This window comes from Lepus europaeus, chromosome 1, assembly GCF_033115175.1.
Source record: "Lepus europaeus isolate LE1 chromosome 1, mLepTim1.pri, whole genome shotgun sequence".
Lineage (NCBI taxonomy): Eukaryota > Metazoa > Chordata > Mammalia > Lagomorpha > Leporidae > Lepus > Lepus europaeus.
Window position 1 is genome coordinate 173,081,161 of NC_084827.1, and position 23,872 is coordinate 173,105,032.

Consider the following 23,872-nt stretch of genomic DNA (forward strand, 5'->3'; position numbering starts at 1 on the left):
ACAGGATGTCCACGAAATATGGTGTCTGTATGTTTAACATGGGTTCTCTGCTCTGGCTGATTGTGACTAAACTTACTGTGTGAGCTTGTGAAGAGTGACCACTGATCTCTGCTTAGATTTTCCTTCTTATACCATAGTCTCTCTGATAGGGGAATTTACATGGAAAGTTGGAGCAACTACAGGGCTGACCACGTTTGTCTCCCTTCATTCAACATGCTAACTTGTCGTAAAACGTGTGAAACACTTGCTCCATAATTTGTCCATTTTTCCAGTAGTTCACTGATGGAATGCAAATTCACTTTCAGTCACTCCATTGTAGGGCTGAAACAGAACCCTGTACATTTGACTTTCACTATTGCTCTCTCTGCAGACATACACTGAGGATCACAGGTCTTTCTATATCCGGTGGTTTTCAATTTCAGTTGTTATATTTTTATCTTTGGTGGTATTTGCTTGATTTTTAAATCTACTTCATCGTATTCTGATTGTACTTTATCCTTTGTTTCTTTTTTAACCTTGTTAAAGTATTTAACATATGCATATTTTACATTCTGCATTTTGTAATTCCAACATCTGAGATTTTTGGCAGGGCTTATTCCATTTGATGTTTGTGTCTTGCTCATAGTATTTGGAGTCCTTGTGTGTCTTGCAGCTTGAAGTTATTACTCATATGCAGTGGGACTTTATTTGTTGGAATTCTTGAGTTTAACACTCTAGAGATTTATTTTTGCCTCTGCAAAGCTCTTAAACGGCTGTTAACCTGAAATTGCTTTAAGTTAAGTTTCTGGCTTGGAGTTTTCCTGGATCACAGGGGTAGTGTCAATTAGATCTGTATACATGCATTAAGGAAAGCTCTGGTTACACATTTTTAGGGAGTTTTCTTCTGTTTTAGCCAAAGTTGTAACCTTGTGATGTGTATTCTGACCAATTCCATTTCTGGTGGGTGAACTTGCTCCTTAGCTCATACTTTCTCAAGGATGTAACTCTTCAGGATACGGAGGCTGGTCTCAGTTCCAAGTCTTCACCAATCACAGGCCCACAGTCTATTTTCCTGGTTTCCCTGGCCTTCAGAGTGTGAACTTGTAGGTTATTGAGACGGATAAATGCCTCAAGGGCAGGCACAAATGCCTTACTTTCAAGTAAGTTCTTCTCATGGTTGGCACCATCTTTTCCTTTAAGTCTCATCTCAAATGTCAGCATCCTACCTTAAGTATCCACCACCCTGCCAGTTCTTCACCATACTGTTGCTTTTTTTTGTTGTTGTTGTTTTTCTTTCATTTCATTCTAAAAAAGATCTTCACATGTGTTTTGCTGGTCTCTCTCCTTGTAAGAGCCAGGGGAGCAGGCACCAAGTCTCTATTTTCTTCTGTATTTACAGTGCCACCATGGTGAGTATCACAGAGTAGGCACTCAAAGGTTTATTGAATGAATATTTTTTATTGAAGCAAGGATAAATGAATATACAACAGAAATATGTTTCTAAGACGTAAGATTTTTGTCAGTAAGTACACGTGTCTGCTCTGAATTCTGTTTGTTATTTATAATTTGTGGTCTTGAATTGTCAAAAAATTATACTCTTGGCCGGCGCCGCGGCTCACTGGGCTAATCCTCCGCCTTGCGGCGCCGGCACACCAGGTTCTAGTCCCGGTCAGGGTGCCAGATTCTGTCCCGGTTGCCCCTCTACCAGGCCAGCTCTCTCATGTGGCCCGGGAGTGCAGTGGAGGATGGCCCAAGTGCTTGGGCCCTGCACCCCATGGGAGACCAGGAGAAGCACCTGGCTCCTGCCATCGGATCGGCGCGGTGCGCCGGCCGCAGCACGCCTACCGCGGCGGCCATTGGAGGGTGAACCAACGGCAAAAGAAAGACCTTTCTCTCTGTCTCTCTCTCACTGTCCACTCTGCCTGTCAAAAAAAAAAAAAAATTATACTCTTCAATAATCTCAGATTTAAAACATAATGCTTTGGAGATTGGTGCTATGGAACAGCGGGTTAAAGCCCTGGCCTGAAGTGCTGGCATCCCATGTGGGCGCTGGTTCTAGTCCAGGCTGCTCCACTTCCGATCCAGTTCTCTGCTGTGGCCTGGGAAAACAGTAGAAGATGGCCCAAGTCGTTGGGCCCATGCACTCATGTGGGAGACCTGGAAGAAGCCCCTGGCTCCTGGCTTCGGATCAGCACAGCTCCGGCTGTTGCAGCCAATTGGGGAGTGAACCTGCTGATGGAAGACCTCTCTCTCTCTCTCTGCCCCTCCTTCTCTCTGTGTGTAACTCTAACTTTCAAATAAATAAAATAAATCTTTTTAAAAAACATAATGCTTTAATAAATAGGATATGATTTTCTTAGAAATTAATAATAGAGCCTCCCTAAGTCATTTAAACTCCTTGATGTTGGAGAATAATTCAAGTTTCCTGGAAAATATGATGCCTTAAAGACAACAGCTATTTTGTTTGAGTTCCACAATGAATTCTAGTGTTATTATTATTTTATCAAGTAAAAAAGTAAAAAAAAAAGTGATTTTTATTCTGTGTGTTGAGTTTTAACAAAAATTTTAGTAAGAATTATGAAAAAGTGCCTCAGAGAGTAACCTTAAAATATCTTCAGGGTGTGACATCTCTCCACAGAATTAAACAGCATTAAAAGGTGTCTGTGTCACTGGTGTGTCTAAGTGGGTAGAACTGTCTCATAGGGAATTCAGTTCTTTATGTAACTATTTTGGCTAATCAAATCCCATGATTCACAATTCTGAACAGAAAATACAACCTGAATACTACTAAGTTTCCCATTGCAAATCCTGGAAATTATTATTATTATTATTATTATTATTATTTTAAATTCTCACACTTCATGTAACAGATTCCTCTTTGGAAAAATTCTCATGGAATAAAGGCAAAAATATATCCTAACTCAAAACAACAATGATGCAAATATTTATCAAGTGCTTGCAACGGCGTTACCATGAGTTAAAGCTTTATGTATTCTTCTTTACCTAAGCCTTAAATTTTTTTCTTATGATGTAACTTATTAATAGTCCTACCTGAATGTGAGTGAACAGAGTCAATGAAATTAGAGAATTTGTTTATGGTGACATAGTTATGAGTTCAGAGTTCATATTCTGGAATAATTTATATTTCTCCACAAAGAGAAAGAAACTCTATTCTTTACTGAGTCCCTATGTTTTGGAAGCAGTTAGAGCTCTTGGATGTCTAGGGCAGGCAATTCTACATTCTTTTTGCTTTGTTGGTGGAAAAGTGAACCAGAAATGCACATCATGATTTGGGAGGCTCTGCACAGGCTCATTCATTACATGGAGCACAAACCTACTGCAGCTGGAGGCTTTATTCCCATATTTTCCCCAGATTTTTGGAAACTATTCCCTAGGTTGCAGCTAAGTATGATATAAGTGAAAATTTAATTCAAAATTTTATTATGAACTGTACTCATCTTCAGTGACTATCACTATTTGATTTTAGTTTATGGATATGAATCTTGTTGATTCTTCTGTACCCTAACTAGATAATCTTTAACTAAATATTTCAGTCGAGCTATGATCTCTGTGTTTCAGTAGGCACCATGTATACAGTAATAAGAGGTTTTAAATTTTCATTTATGTCAAGATAAAGAAATTCTAAAGAATTATACTTCGGCCATTTTGTTTCCTCAACTATTTGATCACTTAAAAATGTGCAGTCCTTCATATACCCAGGAGGTGGTAAATATATTAGCTTAAGGTATGGTACTGCTATAAGCCTTCTATTGTCTGTAGCTGGAGAAATACACACACACACACACACACTTGTTTTCTTTTTTCCCATTTCACATGCATATCTTTTTATTCAATACTGTAACAGATAGTTTTAGAGACTCATTATTAATAATAGTTTCAGATCTGGTTTCTCAACCTATGACTTATAAGCTCTTGAACAGGATAAATAAAATCCTTGTATTTCAATACCTTTAATGATATAATGGAAATAGCCTCCAACAGGATGTTGTAGAGTTACTTGAGGAACCAGGTGCATGTGCTATAGACATACCATATGGTCTCTAATAAATACGTTTTTGTGTTTTCTCTTTCCCCAAATGTTTCTTCCTTTCTGGTGTTGCTGACATAAATAATGTTAATAATAATTATTATTTTACACTCCTTTATTTCTCTTGTGCTCTTCCAAGACTTCATCCAATTGGTAAGTTAAGTTGTTAGCACTCTAAGTTGCTCAGGAGGGAACAGGTTGTGTTCTGATTTGTTTATTGCAGCTAAACATTTAAAAGTCATGAACTTTTTGTAAGTAATAAACAACAGGCATGTCTTTGAAATGACTACGCAAGCTGAAACCCTCAATTTATGTTTTCCAAGATCTGTAGCTTAATTTTTAGTTTTGTTTTCTGTTCTAACTTTATCTGCAAGCCAAAGATAAAGAAATTTTATAATTGTCTCATATTCAAAAATCTTAAGAATTTTCTACAGAAAATGAGAGTTGTAAAGAAACATTTCTTAGTCTCAAAAAGAAATGATGAACCTGCCTCAAATTATAAATGCATTCTCAACTACATTACACTTTACAGGAAAACAACTGTTAAAATAGCAGTACTTCAGCTTTTCTTTGTATTTATATTGCCACAGTTATACCATGCATCAAAAGGTCCAGTGTTGTGTGATGCAGTGTCCTTGTAAAGATCTTTAGAACAAAACGAAAAGAAAAAAAAAAAAGAAAAACTGGGAAGGAGAAACTAGAAAAAGATAACACCAAAATATTTAACGTCAAATTCCAATACTAAAATTTATTTAAATTTAACTGTTTTCAAAAGAACCAGTATGGTTTATCATTTTGTGCTTCAAATTAATAGTGAAAAAAATTTCAAAAAATGGCAAGCCAGAGGAAATTGGTTATACTAGGAAGAATGATACCTTACTTCCTTTATTATACAATGAGCTCTGTTAGTTTAGGGAAATTAAAAAAAAAAAATTACTTCCAAAGTTCTGTTGTAAATGCATATCAACCAAATTAGATAATTTTTTGTCGCATAAATTCAGTTCTTGCATTATTAAGCCCCTTTCTGTCTAAGATTTAGAATAAACACAATAAAGCTGCAAACCCCAGGCCATCGTACCACAGCTAGAGTAAGAGATGATTCACTCACCTGTGATGCTGGCCCTGGCTCATGGCTGTGTCTCCAGCCCTGGCCACTTCTGGGACCTTTTTCTCATTCAAAGGCCCATCTGCTTCTTCTAGGGGGCTGCTTTTGTAAAGGAAGGGTTGAGGTTCTCCAACACACTCCTCTCTCTGATCGGTTTCGATCTGAATCAAAGGTACTTCCCTCGAGCACAGGGACCGCCTGTGGTGCTTGAGAGAGGCTCTGTCCAGGCATGAGGGAGTCTCCTTTTTACACTTGGAACTGCTGTGCTTTGTAAGAGGAGCGGTTTTGCTTGGAGATGACACGGCGGGGGGTCTGCTTTCCATCACAGAGTCCTGCACAAGCAGCATTGGCCCACTGTGCCCTCCGCTTGTAGCTACTCTGCTTGCACACTTCTCCACGTGCACGGGAGAGCCACCGGAAGCAGGCTCAGCATCCGCTGTCTCACCATCATCCACGATAATTTTGTTCTTTCGCATGAGGGCCTCGATTGAGCTCGCCCATGTTTCATGAATTAACATGTTTGTGATGTGATCAGCCCCACCTCTCAGATACAAGCAGGAGTCAGATTTGCAGAGACCTGATGAGGAGACACTGCCGACTGGCTGGACACTTAGGAAGTCTTGTGCGCAGTTTTGGGCAAAGCCATCTAGGGAGTTGGCCTTGACTGGCACATTGACTGTTAACCTGGCACAGGGGGATCTACTGTCCGGCATGGATGACTGTCTGTAACACAAGGGGGATCGCAGAGAAGGAGACAGTAAGCCAGACGTCCAGTCCTGGCTGCCGTGTCTGGAGGAGCTGCCGTCTTTGCCTTCTCTTTCGATGTCCCTCAGCATGTACCTGTAGAACTCCTCGGTTATGCTCTCTGTGCTCGACTGCTTAGAGGGACAGCTTGGCCTCAGGCTGAGGTGATCGCTTTTTCGACATGCCTGCTGCATTGCTGAGGTCAGAATGCTGCTGGCGTTCTTGCCAGCGTAGTAATCCAATAGTAACTCAAATCCTCTCCCTTCGTTTTCCATCTGGTTCACCATGAACCTGGAAAACTCATCGGTGATGCTCTCACAGCTCGACTGTTTGGAGACCGAGCTGGCTCTGCTGACTGGCTGGCTTAAGGTGCTCATTAAACCCAGGCTGTTGACATAGGCCCTGGCCTCAGAGTCCTCCTCCGGAATGCTTTCACAGCTGGAGGCCTTCAGCCGGTTCCACCTGTCGCCACCCAGGAATCGATTCCGGGGATAGCCCTGGGCTTGCCAGACCCCATCCACCATGGAGAACTCTGTTAGGTTCATGATCTTGGCTGCCACTTCATTGGCAAAGATATTGACAGAATCTGGGATGTCCTCAAGGTTCACGGACTCATCCACAACCCTGTTCATCAGCTTCTCTTTAAGTTCAGGGTGCTCATCCGTCTTCCTCTTGATCTCACTGAGCCGGGGCGGCTTGTGCTTCCTCACGGTGGCACCACTTCCCTGGCTCTCCTTCTTTCTCTTCAATGATCGGCAAGGTACATTCGGTGTCACCAGAAATTCAGTCCCTCTTTTCCATGCACAAAACCAGGGTTGTTTTCCATTGGAGTTGTCAAGGCAAATTGCAGCGATTTCAGTTGCCATGGAGACAACGGTCTCTGCTAATTCTTCTGCAAAATCTGTAATGCAGTAGATGTCTGTGTGTTTTGCCTGTGGCATGGGCTGAGCAGGAAGCAGCATGTCATCCCCTAACAAGGACAAGTTAACTTGAACTTCATGGTTTAGAGGTGTGGCATCATTGTGCTTCTCTTGGGTGTTCAGACTGATACTGTCCTCCGCATCCTGGGAAACACTTCTGTACCTGCCGCCTGTCAGTGCCCTTTCTGCTGCCGCAGAGGCCCTGTGTTCACTGTTGGTGGGACAGGGTGACTGATGAGGGGCTTTTGCATCCTCTCTGGCCATTCCTTTCAAATGTGTTTCCTTGGGGAAAGTCTTAGCAGTCGAAGACTCCAGCACTCTGTGACTCAGTGACAATTCAGATTGCAGTGCAGGGTTCTTGAATAGAACTGCTCCACTCTTGTCTTGGTTTGGATGCATGCTATCCCCGAGGTCATGGATGACAAGACTAGTGGTGTGCAGATTGCTGGGTGAGTGGCTGCTGGAGTAGTCTGTGGCTTCTGTGCATGCTTGGCCAGCAGCCTGATCGAGTAGCAAGCAGTGTGATTCTCTCTCCCTCCATCCCATGATCTCCTTCGAAAGGAGAGTGGGGCATTCACCCAGCTGTATGATGTGGCTCATCCTCTTGAATGTGCAGCACATCACGTCTAGAAGCAGCTGATTCGTGCTTTCCAGTAAGGTGTCCAGAGTTTCAGAGGCACGCCTGCCCTCGCTGGGGGAGCTCATTGTGCTTTTCTGGTGAACTTCATCAATGGAATGCTTTAGGATAACACTGGACAGAGTCTGTGCCAGTTCATTTCTGAGGACATTTTTTGAGCATAGGGTCTGAGACTTTGAAGCTGTTTCTCTGATTTGTCTGTTCACGGATTCCATGAGCTCTCCCATGCTGCTGTAGATAGCAGGCCTTGTTAAAACCAGAGCAGCTTCCTTGAGCAGTGCCTCTGCAATGGCTTCCTTTGCTAGGTCTACACTATTCCCTGAAGCTAAGGTGCAAAATGCAGGGATTGCTCCAGAATCCTCAGCTGCAGGCAAGAGGCCTACTGGAGCCACAGGGCGTGTTACTTCTTCTCTTTCTCCTAGGCCACAGACTGCAACTGCACTTGCTACCTGAGTCATGCCACACAGAGCAGATGGGAAGGAGTATGCGCTGAGGGAAGGCTCCCTGACTGCCTGGGAAGCTTGAATTTGTGCTGCTCCACTGCCTCCCTGTGGACAGTTTGATACCAGGGATTCTTGTTCCATGGTGAATTTTTCTGTGGCCTGGGGACTGGAAATGGTTCCGATCACAGTGGCTGCACAAGCCAGCGCTACTTCCAGAGCGCTCTGAGGGTGTCTGCGGCAGTTTTCTCCAGATAGGATGCCTGAGGTGTCAGCAGAGACTTCCATCTCGGGCACCAAGGAGACAACTGGCTCAGGGGCAGCATCACTGCCGTCTGGACTCTGCACAATGACAATTTTGGGGAGCTCATTCCATGACCGAGGGACCATGATATCTCTCGTGCAACAAGCACTGGGAAGCAGAGCACTTCCTGCAGAAACACTGACTGCAGATTCCTGGGGGAGTACGGGCTGAGACTGAGATAACCTAATAAATGCATCTTGCAGTACAGATTCTGCTAAATTTGTTGCATACTCGCCAGTTGTGGCTTCTCCATCACGAAGAGGAGGAAGAGAGTTTCTTGTGTCTTCGTGTTCTCCTGAGTGCAGGTTTCTGGCCTGTTCAGTGGCACTGTCACATGTGGAAGAGATATCTTTCTTAACCATCACGGAGGAGTAAGCATCACTAGGAAAATAAAGTGCCTGTGATTTTTCCACTTGAACTTTAAATTTTTCTGTATGGTAATAATTTGTAGCTGGCCTCTCATTTCCTCCAACTTCACCTTTCCTCTGTGGTGTCTTGGTGGAGGGATCTAGACCATATAAGGCTGTATTGTCTGCTCGGTTTTCTAGGGACCCTTCTGTTTTGACCAATGCGGTATGATATTTGCTAAGGTGTTTGTCTCCCAATTTGTGCAGCAGCTTTTCCTTGTAATTCCATTCTTCCTGGGTGGCTTCTCTTGGCTTTTTACTTTCCAAAACATTGGCTGAGACATTTATATGCTCATAGCCTAGGGAAGCGAAAAATGAGGGGACACTGTTACTTTTTGGATAGCAGGCTGTCCCAGGTCTAAAATAATAATGAATTCCTAAAGATGTCTTAACACACAACTATCTTTTTTCTTCAACTAGAGCATGATTATGGTTTCTCCAAAAAGCGTAGACCTGGAAAAGGGGCTTTGGGGTTTCATTCTTGGAGGGCACCCAACAATATGACTTCCAATGAGGATACAGATACAAGCATTAGAGTAGAAGGAGTTTGGGAGCTGAGGGCTGGACACCTTTTTTCATAGGACAGCAACACAGAAAACTGCACTGTAGAGCTTCCTCATGGATACAGAGAAAGGGAGGAGGTTGCTTAGAGCAACCTCCATGGTGAAGCTTGTTGCAAAGGTTTGCTCTGAGATTTGCCTTGGACTGGGCCCAGAGACAGCAGTGACAGACTTTTTGGATATGCCTTCCTCTGTGGCTAAGAGTGTGGAACAGGTCCACAAACTCCTTCAGTATTTCAACAAGGCCATGAAACAAAGTAGAAGTTCTCTCCCCCTTTCAGAGAAAAGTATATCCTTCTTTGACGACCACTTCTTTCCACTGTGGTCTCACCCGTAGAGCTCCTTTTTACCTGGAGTAGAGTTAATCTTCTGTGTATAAAGTTAAATGGAAATAGATCTTAGTAAAAATCAAGACTGGGAAAAGGAAAGTGATGAGGAAGAGGGGTGGGAGTGTCGGTGGGAGGGTGAGTATGGTAGGAAGAATCACTATGTTCCTAAAGTTGTATTTACAAAATGCATACAAATACATAATTAAAAAAATTTAAAGATAGAGTGTAGAATGGGAACAATTGTTCATTGAGTTCTACCCAGGAGTCAACAGAAAGCAGCATAAATGTGTGGTGGGTACTTTCCTGGGCTACCTCTTTGTGTCCTCAAAACAATCTATAGCTTCAGGCATGATGTATTCTGGAATTACAAATGAGAAAACTGGGACTCAGCACTCAGGATGATTTGGTATCTGGCTCTATCTCACAAACTCAAAGTAGCGTGCTGGGATTCAAATCCAGGCCAGTCCAACCTGGCTCCAACTAATAAATGGCTTTTATGGAAGTCTTGGGAAGCTAACTTTCCTCCCAGGGATAGCCTCCAAGTCTTAGCAGGCAGGACAATTTCCCTTTAAAACACACAGATTTCTTGCCCCTAAGGCTTCTTCTGGGAGTCCAATCAGCCACCCAGTAAGTCTGCTGAGCACATCTGCCTGCCTCTCCACCAGTGTCCTCTCGCCCTCCTTCCTGACTTCCTCAATGGGTCAGTGAAATGGGGTTTGACCCTTCTCAGAAACCTTGCCCAGACATTTGTATATGGTGTCTAGTTTCAGGATGCAGATTTGTTTTAATGGGAAGTTCTCACCGTTCCTGTATTCTTCCACCTCGCTCTCCTCCTCCAAGTGCTCAGAGGCAGTGAGAAAGTCTTCCTCAATGGAGGACAGGGAACAGTTCGTGTCATCCTCCAGTTTCAAGATGTTTGTCTCCAAGTGGAGCTGCCGCTCCTGCACTAGTTCCAGACCAATCAAGAATTTGTTGATTTCAAAGATGATGCAATTGGTACTGTTGGGTCTGTTCCCTCTCGCACATTGGACCAAGCAGATATCTGATAGCCAAGGGCACTAAAAATGTAGAGAAAAGATGGCACTTGTTAAAAAGGGGAAACAAAAGACTATGGCCTCTGTCCTTTCTCATTCCACCAACCTTTGCTTTTAAAAGGCGTGAGAACCTTAAAATATTTGAAATTTTCTGAGTTGAACTCCAGTGATGTTTGGGAGTGCAGGGTATCTAAGAGAAAGTTTTATTCAGGAGAATAAACCAGCTGTATCACATATTTTAGTTTCCCCTGATCAAGGCAAAAATTGAAATGAGAAAACTTAAACTGGCAAGGAGGATTTCACTCAAGGCTGTTGAAATAGTGGGAGGAGAAGTCCTTACTGAGCTGGATCACGACTGTGCTGAAACAAAAGGCAATAGGATTTTTAAGAGCTGTGGTGAGAGAGAGATCTTAATTTGCTAACTGGCTTTACTCAAAGAAAAAATAAAATTCCTTGTGTCTTCATGGCAGGAGGTAGTTTTACAAACAACTTTAGAACAAGAAGACCACAGAAGTTAGGCTACCATTCTGTCTTAGAGATGGGGAAAGTAGGGACGTGTTTTCCTTGATGATTGCACTTTAAGAAGGTGCTTCCAGACCCTTGAGAAAGGCATTCCTGGGTTGTAAAACCAGCCAGTTGCCCTTTAAAAAGATTTACATCTTCCAATTACATTTACAACTTCCAATTAAATGTTTGCTAGAATAGGTGCTCTAAGAACAGGGAGGTCAGGTCCAGTGTCAGGAAGAAGCCTATCTAAATTGTGGTTGAGCTGAGGGCAATGTTAAGGCTGTCTTGGCCACTTTTCTTGATTAAACTGTCTCAGACCAGTATCTTTTTCTGACTTGATGATATCCAGTCAAACCCCTTCCAGTATTTCAGGTGTGTCTTGTCTATCAACTACAATGGATTTTATAATTTGTATTGCTCATCTGAGGAGCAGCCAACACAATATTTAAAGAAATCCACTGGCTGGCGCCGTGGCTCAATAGGCTAATCCTCCACCTTGTGGTGCCGGCACACTGGTTCTAGTCCTAGTCGGGGCACCAGATTCTATCCTGGTTGCCCCTCTTCCAGGCTAGCTCTCTGCTGTGGCCCAGGAGTGCAGTGGAGTATGGCCCAAGTCCTTGGGCCCTGCACCCCTTGGGAGACCAGGAGGAAGCACCTGGCTCCTGGCTTCGGATCAGCGCAGTACACCGGCCGCAGCGCGCCAGCCGCGGCGGCCATTGGAGGGTGAACCAATGGCAAAAAGGAAGACCTTTCTCTCTCTCTCTCTGTCCACTCTGCCTGTCCTCCCCCCGCCACCCCCCCCCAAAAAAAGGAAATCCACTATAGTTAAACTGTCTCCAAGAGTATGAGAAGAGCAATGATTAACAGACCCAAATTACTGTATGGTGACCCAGTTAGAACTCAGTTTCCCACTATTCTACTCAGTTTCCCACTATGTATTTTCAGTATTCACAGTATTTTTCATTAGATTAGCAGTAAAAATGTTTCAATTCCTCCTGAACAATCCCTAGTAAGTCACAAATATATTGTGTGCCAGAAGATCCATTTTTGTAAAAGGATTTTTTAGGAGAAATTTTGCTGAATGGAGTCAAGAGTTAATGGGCAAGAAAGGCATAGACAAATTTATCTCAAGGTGGAATTCAAAATGTTGGGAAAACACATTTTCTATTTCAATATTTATCTATAGAAAGGACTTCATAACTCATATGTAATTTTCTATTTTTGGAGTTCACTGGATCTAATACTAGTGAACTTGCCCTTCGGAGTCCTTTAGTCTGAAGGTATGTGTTGAGTGGCAAGTGTGCATACATACAAACAAATACTCATATACACACAGATACATTGTATTTCTTAAAGTAGCATATATTGTCTCTACACAAATAATGCCATCTCTGCTTGAATATAAAACTAGAGTAATTTTAGAAGAGATTATTATAAAATGAATAACTCAATCATTCTCAATGGGTTCCATGATACACAGGGGGCTCAGAAATATAATTTGTCTGTGTGAGTATGTGACTAAGTCTGTTTTACCAGGAGGGTAGACCACAGCCTTGCTTTTCAAAGGGAGATGAGTGGCCCCAGAATCTCCTAGGAGTTGGTTAGAAATGCATAAGCTTAGGCCTCAACTAAGATCTGCTAAATCAGAATCTGCATTTCAGGAGATTTCATACTGATTTACACAAAAAATTAACATTGGAGAACACTAGGCTATCGCTGTTATTGAATTCACAAAGGGTCTGTGATTCCCCAAGTATTGAAGAGATACGGCTTTAGAGTGACTCCAGCTGCTTGATTAGTTTTCACACTGACTTGAAATTTACCAGATATTTTCATAGGGTCTATTTTATGCAAAGTATGGACATGGAAACATGAATCAAACATGAATCAAACAATTGCTTTGGGAGGTAGGGCACACTGTACTACTAATAAGTCAGCCACAAATAAAAGTCAGTGTAATTGAACCACGTGAAGCTGTTGTCTTTGTAGGCCAAATATTTGCATATTAGTCATTTAATGTCATTTAATATGTGAAACATAAGGAAAATGTTATAGAAGCCAGAGATGTTAACAAAGTAATATGAACAACTAAGCAATACTTCCAGACAACATTTGAGAGAAGGTTTTGTTAAATGTACAGTGTTACACAGCATAAAATCTTAGAAAGGAAATATATTCTTATGACAATCTTCTTGAAAGAAATAAACACCCTTGGAATCTTACCTAAATGAAGGCCAACAATATAATCTCTAAGACATGCACAGATATATGTGTTTTTATGATAGTGTATTGGGTATTTTGCATGTCTTACTAACCCCAATGCAACAATGCTCTATGAGGTTGGTAGCACAATTATATTTTTCATAGAAACAGAAGCAGAGAAAGGCTGACCAGTCCTTTCAAGGTCACACACGTATGGAGTGGAAGAAGCAGCATTGCAATTCAGGTTTGCTGGACTCCACTGCCTGTTTTCTTGCCAATGCTCCCTGGTCTCCTCATCCAAACAACAAAAATCCAGCATCCACAGAAGACCTATGTGGTTCAGAAAAGATGGACTGCCACACAGGGGCCTCCTCAAACTCCTTCCCCTGTCTTCATCTCAAAATAACAACGGCCACAGGAGCAGATCGTCTTGCTATGCCTACAAGCATCTGAGACAAACTTGTTTCTGTAGTAAAACGCCTGTTTGATTTGCATTTTCCACTTATTAATTTACTTTCTTGTTGACTGTTGTAAAGGTTTTTGTTTAAGGTTTGTGTTTTTCTGAAGGTTTTTTAGAGTCCATCTCAAGGCTCTACAATGGATGGTTTGAGGAAAGAAAAGGTAAACATACTACCTTCTCACCCATTGCTCACTGATGTGCTTTTATTGGTGTCATCAGACATGTCTGCATGGATGGCTGTATATGTGTTTATACAAATGTAGTAATATCCACAGGAAATAAGATCTAAGGGGTTAGTTCCATGAAAGCAAGGTGTCTGACTTGTGTACCAGTAAATGCCCAGCACCTAGACAACTGCTTAGTGCTTAGTAGGTACACAACAAACATTTGTTAAATGAATGAACACTTGAATAAATGAGGCATGTTGTAGTTCCTTAAATATCACCAACTGTAATACCTAACAAATACAGCAATATGAAAAAGTAATGGAATAATTTTCTGTGGTAAAAAGACAAACACATGAAGAAACAAGGAGAACATTGCTCAAAAACAGCAAAATTCTCAGGAATTAGCAAAAACGAACTCCCCACAATACCCTTGTACCATTACTGTACTTTTCCTGCTGTCCAGAGGGAGCCAAGCCAGTTGGTAATTGCGTACTGTTGGCTTTCTTAGTTCTTCACCCTGATATCTTGTCTTGTTTTAGGCAATATTTTCTTTCCACTTCATTTTACTTCAAATTTTTTTATATGGAAAGAAAATATTTTGGATTTCAGTAGTCCTTTTTACTTTCTAAAGTGTTTTCATATTATTTTGTTAAATTACTATCGGTAGCCTCTGCAAATGAAGAAAGGTGTTTCTCAGAATCTCCTCTTTGTGGAACAGGAAATTAAGGAAAAGTGCGGTAATATGTTATGTGGTCCATTGAAAATTTTGACAATAAAAAACTGCTTTCGGTATTGTCCCTTCAGCCATCAAAAGTGCCAAGTGACTTGTTTGTTTCTTTCCTCATGGGGTCTACTGGGAACATCAGCTATGCACTTGGGACTGGTTCATGCCTCCCTGATTAATCCAGTGATGCTTGTAATATTGTTAATATGATAAAGAAATTGGGAAGAAAGCCTTCATTCTGCTATATTTCAAAGACAATGTGCAATTTGTTAAAAGAGAACTAGTTAGGATTCATGTAAAATTTATGGGACACAAGCTTTGTTGGTACTTATAAAGTCAGGGACATACGTTTATCTAGAAATAAAGTCTTATTGTTAACTGATTTATCACATTATTTTAAAAACTATTTTTGCGGCCGCCTGCTCGCGGCCTGGCACGAGTGCCCGGCCGCAGCCTCCTGCCCCGCACAGTCATGGCCTCAGGTGCTGCCCCCACCGCCGCCGTGAAGACTGGAATAATTGGTGGAGCAGGCCTGGATGATCCAGAAATTTTAGAAGGAAGAACTGAAAAATATGTGGATACTCCATTTGGCAAGCCATCCGATGCCTTAATTTTGGGGAAAATAAAAAATATTGATTGCGTCCTCCTTGCCAGGCATGGGAGGCAGCACACCATCACGCCTTCCGAAGTCAGCTACCAGGCAAACATCTGGGCTTTGAAGGAGGAGGGTTGTACACTTGTCATAGTGACCACAGCTTGTGGCTCCTTGAGGGAGGAGATTCAGCCCGGCGCTATCGTCATTATCGATCAGTTCATCGACAGGACCGTGACAAGGCCTCAGACCTTCTATGATGGAAGTCCTTCCTGTGCCAGAGGAGTATGCCATATTCCAATGGCTGAGCCATTTAGCCCCAAAACAAGAGAGGCCCTCATAGAGACTGCTAAGAAGCTAGGCCTCCGGTGCCACTCAAAGGGGACAATGGTCACAACTGAAGGACCTCGATTTAGCTCCCGGGCAGAAAGCTTCATGTTCCGCACCTGGGGAGCGGATGTTATCAATATGACCACTGTTCCAGAGGTAGTTCTTGCCAAAGAGGCTGGAATTTGCTATGCAAGTATTGGCATGACAACAGATTATGATTGCTGGAAGGAGCACAAGGAAGCAGTTTCAGTGGACCGAGTCTTAAGGCCCCTGAAAGAAAATGCCAATAAAGCCAAAAGTTTGCTCCTCACCACCATACCTCAGATAGGGTCCACAGAATGGTCCCAAACCCTCCATAACCTGAAGAATATGGCCCAGTTTTCTGTTTTATTACCAAGACATTAAACTAGCATGGCTGCCTAGAAAAAAGGTGACTTTCTAGTTTCTGTTGTCGTGGGAATTGCTGCTTAACTTGGAAAAAAAAATCCTGAGAAAGACATGTGGCTTTCATGTACTTGCCTGGGAGAGAAAAACACGTGTAGGAAAGAGAGTACGCTGCATATGCTCAAGACTCCTCCTGGAAGACCTGGACTACGTCACAACATGGCAGAAAAAGCAAGTGCCCCGTCCACATGTGGGTAAAAATCGTACATTTTAGAATTCAACAAGATACCATTCTCCCCTCTGCCTATTAAATTTGCTGCAGTAAAGGCCGGGAAGTAATAACTGGTTTCCTATGTTGCCAAAGACGGTAAAGAAGAAATGGGACTCTGGCCACTTATTGATGTGACTGTAAATCGGTGCAATCTTTGGAGGGCAGTTTGGTAAAATGTATCAACAGGCTCAAAAATATATAGGCATTTTATTTTGTGCATTCTCTTAGGAATTTCTCTTTCAGAAATTATCATATACATACATAAATAAGAATTTTAATAGGATTAGTTAGAGCAGATTTTCAAAACAATATGAATATCCAGCAATTGAAGATAAGTTGTGGTTGAACTGTGAAGCAGTCAACTGAAAATCATGTTTTCACATAATATTTGATATCAAAAGAAATGACCATTCTATAATATAAAGTGAAAAAACTATGTAAGCATTTTACAGTACTCGTTTTAAAATGCCGTGTTAATGTACAGAAAGACTAGAAGTATACAAAATCTTTTATTGTATTTGGGGGAGGAGATACTGGGTAATTTTTATTTTCTTTGAATCTTTCTGTATCCTCACGGTTTTCTACAACGAGTATAATCAAATTATAAAGTTGTAAAAAATAAAAATGCACTTAGTCCAATTCTTAAAAACACTGTTGATGATAATAAAGTGAAATTTAAGATGGTAACATTATAGGAGCGTTGTTTCAGGAAGTTACATCTATTGTCTTCAAAGAAGAGGATCACTGATGACGCTACAGTAAGAACAATACCGGGGCTTGCAACAGCTTCCCGAGAAAGCTGTGTGTTTCTACTGAGGTCTATAAGTTAAAAGTACTTAAAAGACTAAATATATACTTAATGTATCAGATATGTTTTAAATTATTTGATTCTGTTTCTACTCCTTTTTATGTGTTGATGAATTGTTTTACATGAGTTGGCAATTTTTGTTTCTTAATAAAAAAAAAGTAGAAGCTTAAAAATAAATAAAAACTATTTTTGCAAATCTTCCAATTTGGACATTATGCATTTCTTCAAATCAGAATTTTTCAGAAGAAAATATAGTTTCAATTGTATTTTGGGGGGAAAATGTTTATTTACCTAAAATGTTTATCCTACTTCCTTTTCTGTAATAAAAACCTCAAGTCTGTTTAACCAAAGTGCTCTTTATCCATTTTATTTCATTTCATACAGTAATCTTGTAAATTAGAAATCATTATTATTCTTATGTCATAGACAGGCAACCAAGGCTCAGAAAGATCTGTATCCTCTGGCTTCGAATCCAAGTTATGTTGCTTCCCTAGCTAGCATGACTCCATTGACTGTAAACAGTGAAATTCTTGCCATATCAATAAAAACTGCTGCACCTATGTGCAGATACATACTCATGCCAAGGGCAAAGGAACATTACTTGTCCTCTGCCTTGATGTAGTGGGAAAGGGCAAAGGTTTTGGCTTCTGGGAGAGCTAGTTTTCTACTTGGCTGCTCCATCTGGAGTTTCATTTGTTGTAGTGATGGGTCTCACCCTAGATGAGACACAAACCTTTTAAATTGGGAGGAAGGAACTCAGTGTCAAGTATAGCGCAGTAGAGGGAATGCAGGCCTGGTGCAGAGCACTCTGATTTCAGTATTATTCTAGTCTCTATGATTTCGTGTAATATTGAGGCATTTAGAACCATTATCTGTGGAAGGTGTTTTTCCAAGAAACCTAAACTTCTCACTAAGGAAAAGTAGTAAACTAACATCTCCATTAATAAATTGCATTCATCTATATGTAAATTTTCTTGAGGGAACTAGAGTAGAGTGAGAAACAGAAAATGACTTCTGTGTGATCTGAAGGATTGAAGGATAGACCAAAGAAAAAATTAAAACTTGACAGCAACACTAAAACACAAAGAACAGTTAGTGGAAACAAAATACTTACCATTTTAATCTAAAGCTATGCAAAATATCATTATCACATACATGCCTTTTTCATATTTTTCTTGTGAAATAAACAAATTCACTTATATTTCTACAAATAAATAGAATTATAATGATTTATATAATAGCAATGAACATGAATGCATTAAAAGACAGTAGTAGTATTTTATTTCTACTTTATTTTTAATGGCATTCCTTTTTTTTTTTTTTCTGGGGGTTTTATTCTTTGGACTCAGAAGACCCGCTTTGAATCCTTGGGACAGCTGTTTGGTATTTACTCGCTTGGTTACTTTAGTATTGCCTGAGAAATAAATAACATTCAGAAAGGTACTATTATGGGATGCTGGGATCACATAGTATGAATATGAGTTTTGGAATATTCCTAAAAGAGAAGATATTTCTGTTTTTGATGATCTTGCATATTTGTGAAAAAAAAACAAGCAAAATAAAACATGTTTATTATGTCTGTTCTAGTTCAAGTGCAGTTTCATAGTATCATGAATTTGGAAACATAATAGAGATACTAGTTGGTGCAACAGAAGCTTTGTCAAAGTGTGAGCACTAACATTTAGGAAATATTCTTGAATGCAAATAATTATTAATTCTTATGCTAGAGAGATTTATGTGTAACATCTGTTTTGAGTTCATATCGATCTATAATGAGCTAACTATAGATAACTTTTTAAATTGATAAGTGAATGACTTATCAAGAACTTGTATTTCTTACCTGTGAAACTTCAAAATCTGCCTGGAGATTTCCAGATGCTAACCCACTTAGCAGGACAATTTCATTTTCTTTTGGCTGTTGGACATTCATAGAGTTGATAAGCTTTGGAAGATCTGGTGAAACATTGACCAATTTCTGTAAAACCAGAATCTTTATTAGTTTAGGTGTTTTGTTTTTGTTTGCAAAATACTATCCCAAAATCATTTTGCTTGCAAAAACTATTAACTGCTATATTTGGATAATACTACATATTGCTTAATATACTAAATTCACTACTAGAATAAATTGTGTAAAATGAAAGCCTAAGAGTTTAGATTGGGTTGTGAAATTCATGCTTTGCAACTTCTCATGACAGACACATGAAAAAATGTTCAAGATCACTAGCAATCAGAGAAATGGAAATCAAAACCACATTGAGGTTTCACCTCACCCTGGTTAGAATGGCTCACATTCAGAAATCTACCAACAACAGATGCTGGAGAGGATGTGGGGAAAAAGGGACACTAACCCACTGTTGGTGGGAATGCAAACTGGTTAAGCCACTATGGAAGACAGTCTGGAGATTCCTCAGAAACCTGAACATAACCCTACCATACAACCCAGCCATCCCACTCCTTGGATTTTACCCAAAGCAAATTAATTTGGCAAATAAAAAAGCCATCTGCACATTAATATTTATTGCAGCTCAATTCACAATAGCTAAGACCTGGAACCAACCCAAATGCCCATCAACACTAGACTGGATAAAGAAATTATGGGACATGTACTCCATAGAATACTATACAGCAGTAAGAAACAATGAAACCCGGTCATTTGCAACAAGATGGAGGAATCTGGAAAACATCATGTTGAGTGAATTAAGCCAGTCCCAAAGAGACAAATATCATTTGTTTTCCCTGATCGGTGACAACTGAGCACCAAAGAGGAAACCTGTTGAAGCGAAATGGACATTATAAGAAACAATGACCTGATCAGCTCTTGTCCTGACTCTAGATGTACAATGTAATACTTTATCCTTTTTAGTATTTGTTGTTGTTGTTGTTCTAGTACTAGTGGTTGAACTCTGTAATTAACACACAATTATTCTTAGGTGTTTAAATTTTAACTGAAAAGTGATCCCCGTTAAATACAAAAGTGGAAAAAGAGAGGGAGGAGATGTACAATTTGGGACATGCTCAATCAGACTTGCCCCAAATGGTGGAGTTAGAAATGTGCCAGGGGATTCCAATACAATCCCATCAAGGTGGCATGTACCAATGCCATCTCACTAGTCCAAGTGATCAATTTCAGTTCACAATTGATGGCTCTGATAGGTCTAAGAGTCAAAGGGATCACACAAACAAGACAAGTGTCTGCTAATACTAACTGATAGAATCAAAAAGGGAGAGAAGGAGCCAACATGGGAAGCGGGATACACAGCAGACTCATAGAATGGCAGAATGAGCAGAATGAGCACTCTGGCCTCAGAATCAGCCCTTAAGGCATTCGGATCTGGCTGAAGAGATCATGAGAGTATTGTAGGCATGGAAAGCCAAGATATCATGGAAAAGAAAAAAAAAAAGAAGAAGACCTAAATGAAAGATTTGTGTGAGTGAGATCCCAGTGGAAAGAACGGGGCCATCAAAGAAGGAGGTACCTCTCTCTGAAGGGAGGAGAGAACTTCCACTTTCACTATGACCCTATCGGAATAAGATCAAAGTCAGTGAACTCTAACGGCTTCCATAGCCTTGGCAACTCATGACTAGAGCCTAGGGAGATTACTGACGCCATAAACAAGAGTGTCAAATTGTTAAGTCAGCAACAGGAGTCACTGTGTACTTACATCCCATGTGGGATCTGTCCTTAATGTGTTGTCTAATGTGCAGTGATGCTATAACTAGTACTGAAACAGTATTTTTACACTTTGTGTTTCTGTGTGGGTACAAACTGATGAAATCTTTACCAATTATATACTGAATCGATCTTCTGTATATAAAGATAATTGGAATTAAAAAAAAAACTGGTGTTAAATTGGAAATGGCATAGAAAATTAATTAATTTTTAAAAAAATATTATGTAGGATCTATGTCTTTAATGTGCTGTACACTGTTATTTAATGCTGTAACTAATACTCCAACAGTAATTTTTCCTCTTTGTATTGCTATATGGGGGCAAACTGTTGAAATCGTTACCTAATATATACTAAACTGATCTTCTGTATATAAAGAGAATTGAAAATGAATCTTGATGTGAATGGAAGGGGAGAGAGAGCGGGAAAGGGGAGGGTTGCTGGTGGGAGGGAAGTTATGGGGGGGGGAAGCCATTGTAACCCATAAGCTGTACTTTGGAAATCTATATTCATTAAATAAAAGTTTAATAAATGAAAAAAAAAAGATTTCCAAAGTAAATATTTAAAATTATTAATACATCGTAGATATAAACAGCAGTTTGGAAAAAAATTTCTGTCTTAAGATCTTGAACAAGAGCATTGTTTTCTATTTATCTTCTGCTTTCCTTTAATGTAAATGATAATAGTAATAAAATGCTGACTAGCACTGATTACTCCACCTACAAAGCATCATCCTAAAGACTGTATGTATGTTACATCTCACTGCCATCATGACTTTCATGTTGCAGCTTGAGGCCCAAAACTGATCAGTAACTAGCATACATCAGTACCAGGGCTTCTGCGCTCGGGGACAGAGAAAAATGTCTCAAATCGGCTACATGAATTCGTCAGATATACAGTTCTTGAGATGCCAAGTTTCTTGCATCCTCCCTGCTCTCTCTCTGATGAATGTTGCGCTATAATCCCACCAAATGAAATTGTATGCAGGATGTCTTTAGCTAAACTCTCCAATACTACCCAGGCAATGATATTTGGTGGAATTTTGTCATCGATGATCTGTATGAGCAACTACGAAGCTTTGGGTAATGATAGTGCCGATAAAAAAAAAGAAATATTACAAGAATAACTGAGTGATTGTGAGTATTGACTACCGACCGCATACTGAGTTGCTATGTCTACCATTCTGTGATAATTAAGCTGAAAATATTGTGCAGTGGTAGATGAAATGGCAATGTCAAACCCCTGTCAGCTTTGGACATGGAATGGTAGTATTTTCACACCAGGTAACGCTTTCCAAAAAGTCACGTACCCAAAAGTCATGGAGAATTTCAAGTCCTTGCATGCTGTCAAAGATTTATATCAAGGTCTCCACAACCTTGGGAGAGTTTGAGCTAGCTGTCTGTTAGAAGGTGAAAAAGTTCACAAGCCAAATGAGTGCAAGACAAGGATGCAAAAGTTAGAGATAACAGGATAACATGAGCAGCAGGAAGGGGGAGCTCTGAGTGACAGAGAGAAGGGCTGGCTGATATCAAGGATATTTTAAAAGACCTTGGAGAAGTCCTCTCATGCAAGGTGTCAGGGAGTGAAGGAAGAGGAGGACACAAAATTTCACTCTAAAGTGCTGCTGGGCAAGAGGAAGCATCTGCTTGAACAGTTCTGTCCTCAAGGGAAAGTAAACTTTCAAAGACAAAGGCAAACCACATGAGAAGGTGGCTGGGAAAAACCGCAGGGCAGTGATGACAGCATCCAGTACTTGTCTCCTACCAAATGAGAATCAGTGAGAGGAGAAGCCATCATGGGCTCCCTTGGAGGTCAAGGTCCGAGTGTTACCTGCTGCAGGTGCTCTGTGCTGCATTCATCCTTGTTCACATCCAGGTTCACAAAACAGACCTGGGAAAGGGCAAAAACAGTCAATTAAGAGCAAAAACGATCAGTCCTTTTAGAAGAAGGCAAATGATTAGAGTCCTGTGTATTCTACAGAGCTTGGCTTAGAAACAGTTATTTCACCTTTGGACTTTGGCATTGATTTCCAGCCCCAGTGGTCACAGCAATGTCCTCTTCCCTTCAGGGTCCAATAACAAAACACGTTTGCCTGTGCAAGAGCCCATGAACCGTCAAAAGAAAACCTTCAAGCTTATAAGGTGTTAATGAATCTCCTTAGACAGGGAAAAGGACTTGCAATGTGCTAAGCCTCTGTTTATAATCATAGTGAATACTCTCCCTTTCTCTCTTCTCACTTCCTCCTTCCTTTCTCCATACTCTTAAAACCGCATAAATGAATTTCTCTGCCTCAGTGTCTTAGTCCATTTTATCTTATTCAATCTTGTATGGAATGTTTATTAGTCATCTTAGATAACGAAACAAGTAGTCTGAAAACAATAGTGATGATATTAAATAATAATTATAAATAGCAATAAAATAAGTGTTATAATGACAATCCTAAACATATCACTTAGAGAGAAAGCTACTATGGGCTTTTAGAAGGGGTTGGGAAAAAGCAAACTTAAGGAATTATGTCAAGGAGATGAGAAAAGTTTTCAGAAGATAAAAAGGGTTTTACTGGGAAGGGGATGGGGATGGTGTCAGAGCAGGAATAATTCTTGGAGGTGAGAAATTGCAACACGTTGTCAAGAAGCAGAGGAACAAATTCTGATTGTGGCTGAGGTCTGGAGGAAGCAAAGCTTTATAGGCCGGTGCTGCAGCTCACTAGGCTAATCCTCCGCCTTGCGGCGCCGGCACACCGGGTTCTAGTCCCGGTCGGGGCACCGATCCTGTCCCGGTTGCCCCTCTTCCAGGCCAACTCTCTGCTGTGGCCAGGGAGTGCAGTGGAGGATGGCCCAAGTGCTTGGGCCCTGCACCCCATCGGAGACCAGGATAAGCACCTGGCTCCTGCCATCGGATCAGTGCGGTGCGCCGGCCGCAGCGCGCCTACCGCGGTGGCCACTGGAGGGTGAACCAACGGCAAAAAGGAAGACCTTTCTCTCTGTCTCTCTCTCTCTCTCACTGTCCACTCTGCCTGTCAAAAAAGAAAAAAAAAAGAAAAAAAAAGAAATAAAGACTAAAAGGGTTCATATTAAAAGAGATAAGAGGAATTAGGTTTTATAATATTTTACTAAAAATCACCCAGAAGCTTTTATTCGTACAGGTTGGTCATCTGTACGAATGGTCATCTAGCCATTTGTTTAGCTGTTTGGACTTATTAGATGCCTATATAGGTATGGAGGCTTCTGGTTTCTGTGAATTGTTTCAGGT

The 23,872-nt window shown here is 40.7% G+C and overlaps 2 protein-coding genes across 2 annotated transcripts in view; one reads left to right on the plus strand and one right to left on the minus strand.

Moving 5' to 3' along the window:
• Positions 1-23,872, minus strand: part of SPHKAP (SPHK1 interactor, AKAP domain containing) — a 156,058-nt gene that overhangs the window by 31,435 nt on the left and 100,751 nt on the right. Inside the window, exons 4-7 of the mRNA XM_062197386.1 lie at positions 22,451-22,510; positions 18,793-18,927; positions 10,276-10,531; positions 5,136-8,883 (exon numbers count right to left, since the gene is read on the minus strand). Coding sequence (XP_062053370.1) covers positions 5,136-8,883; positions 10,276-10,531; positions 18,793-18,927; positions 22,451-22,510 — 4,199 coding nt within the window. The remainder of the gene's footprint in view (positions 1-5,135; positions 8,884-10,275; positions 10,532-18,792; positions 18,928-22,450; positions 22,511-23,872) is intronic.
• On the plus strand, positions 15,040-15,931 carry LOC133767854 (S-methyl-5'-thioadenosine phosphorylase-like). Its single transcript, XM_062202298.1, has one exon. It carries the CDS (start codon positions 15,040-15,042, stop codon positions 15,892-15,894), a length of 855 nt encoding a protein of 284 aa, XP_062058282.1. The 3' UTR covers positions 15,895-15,931.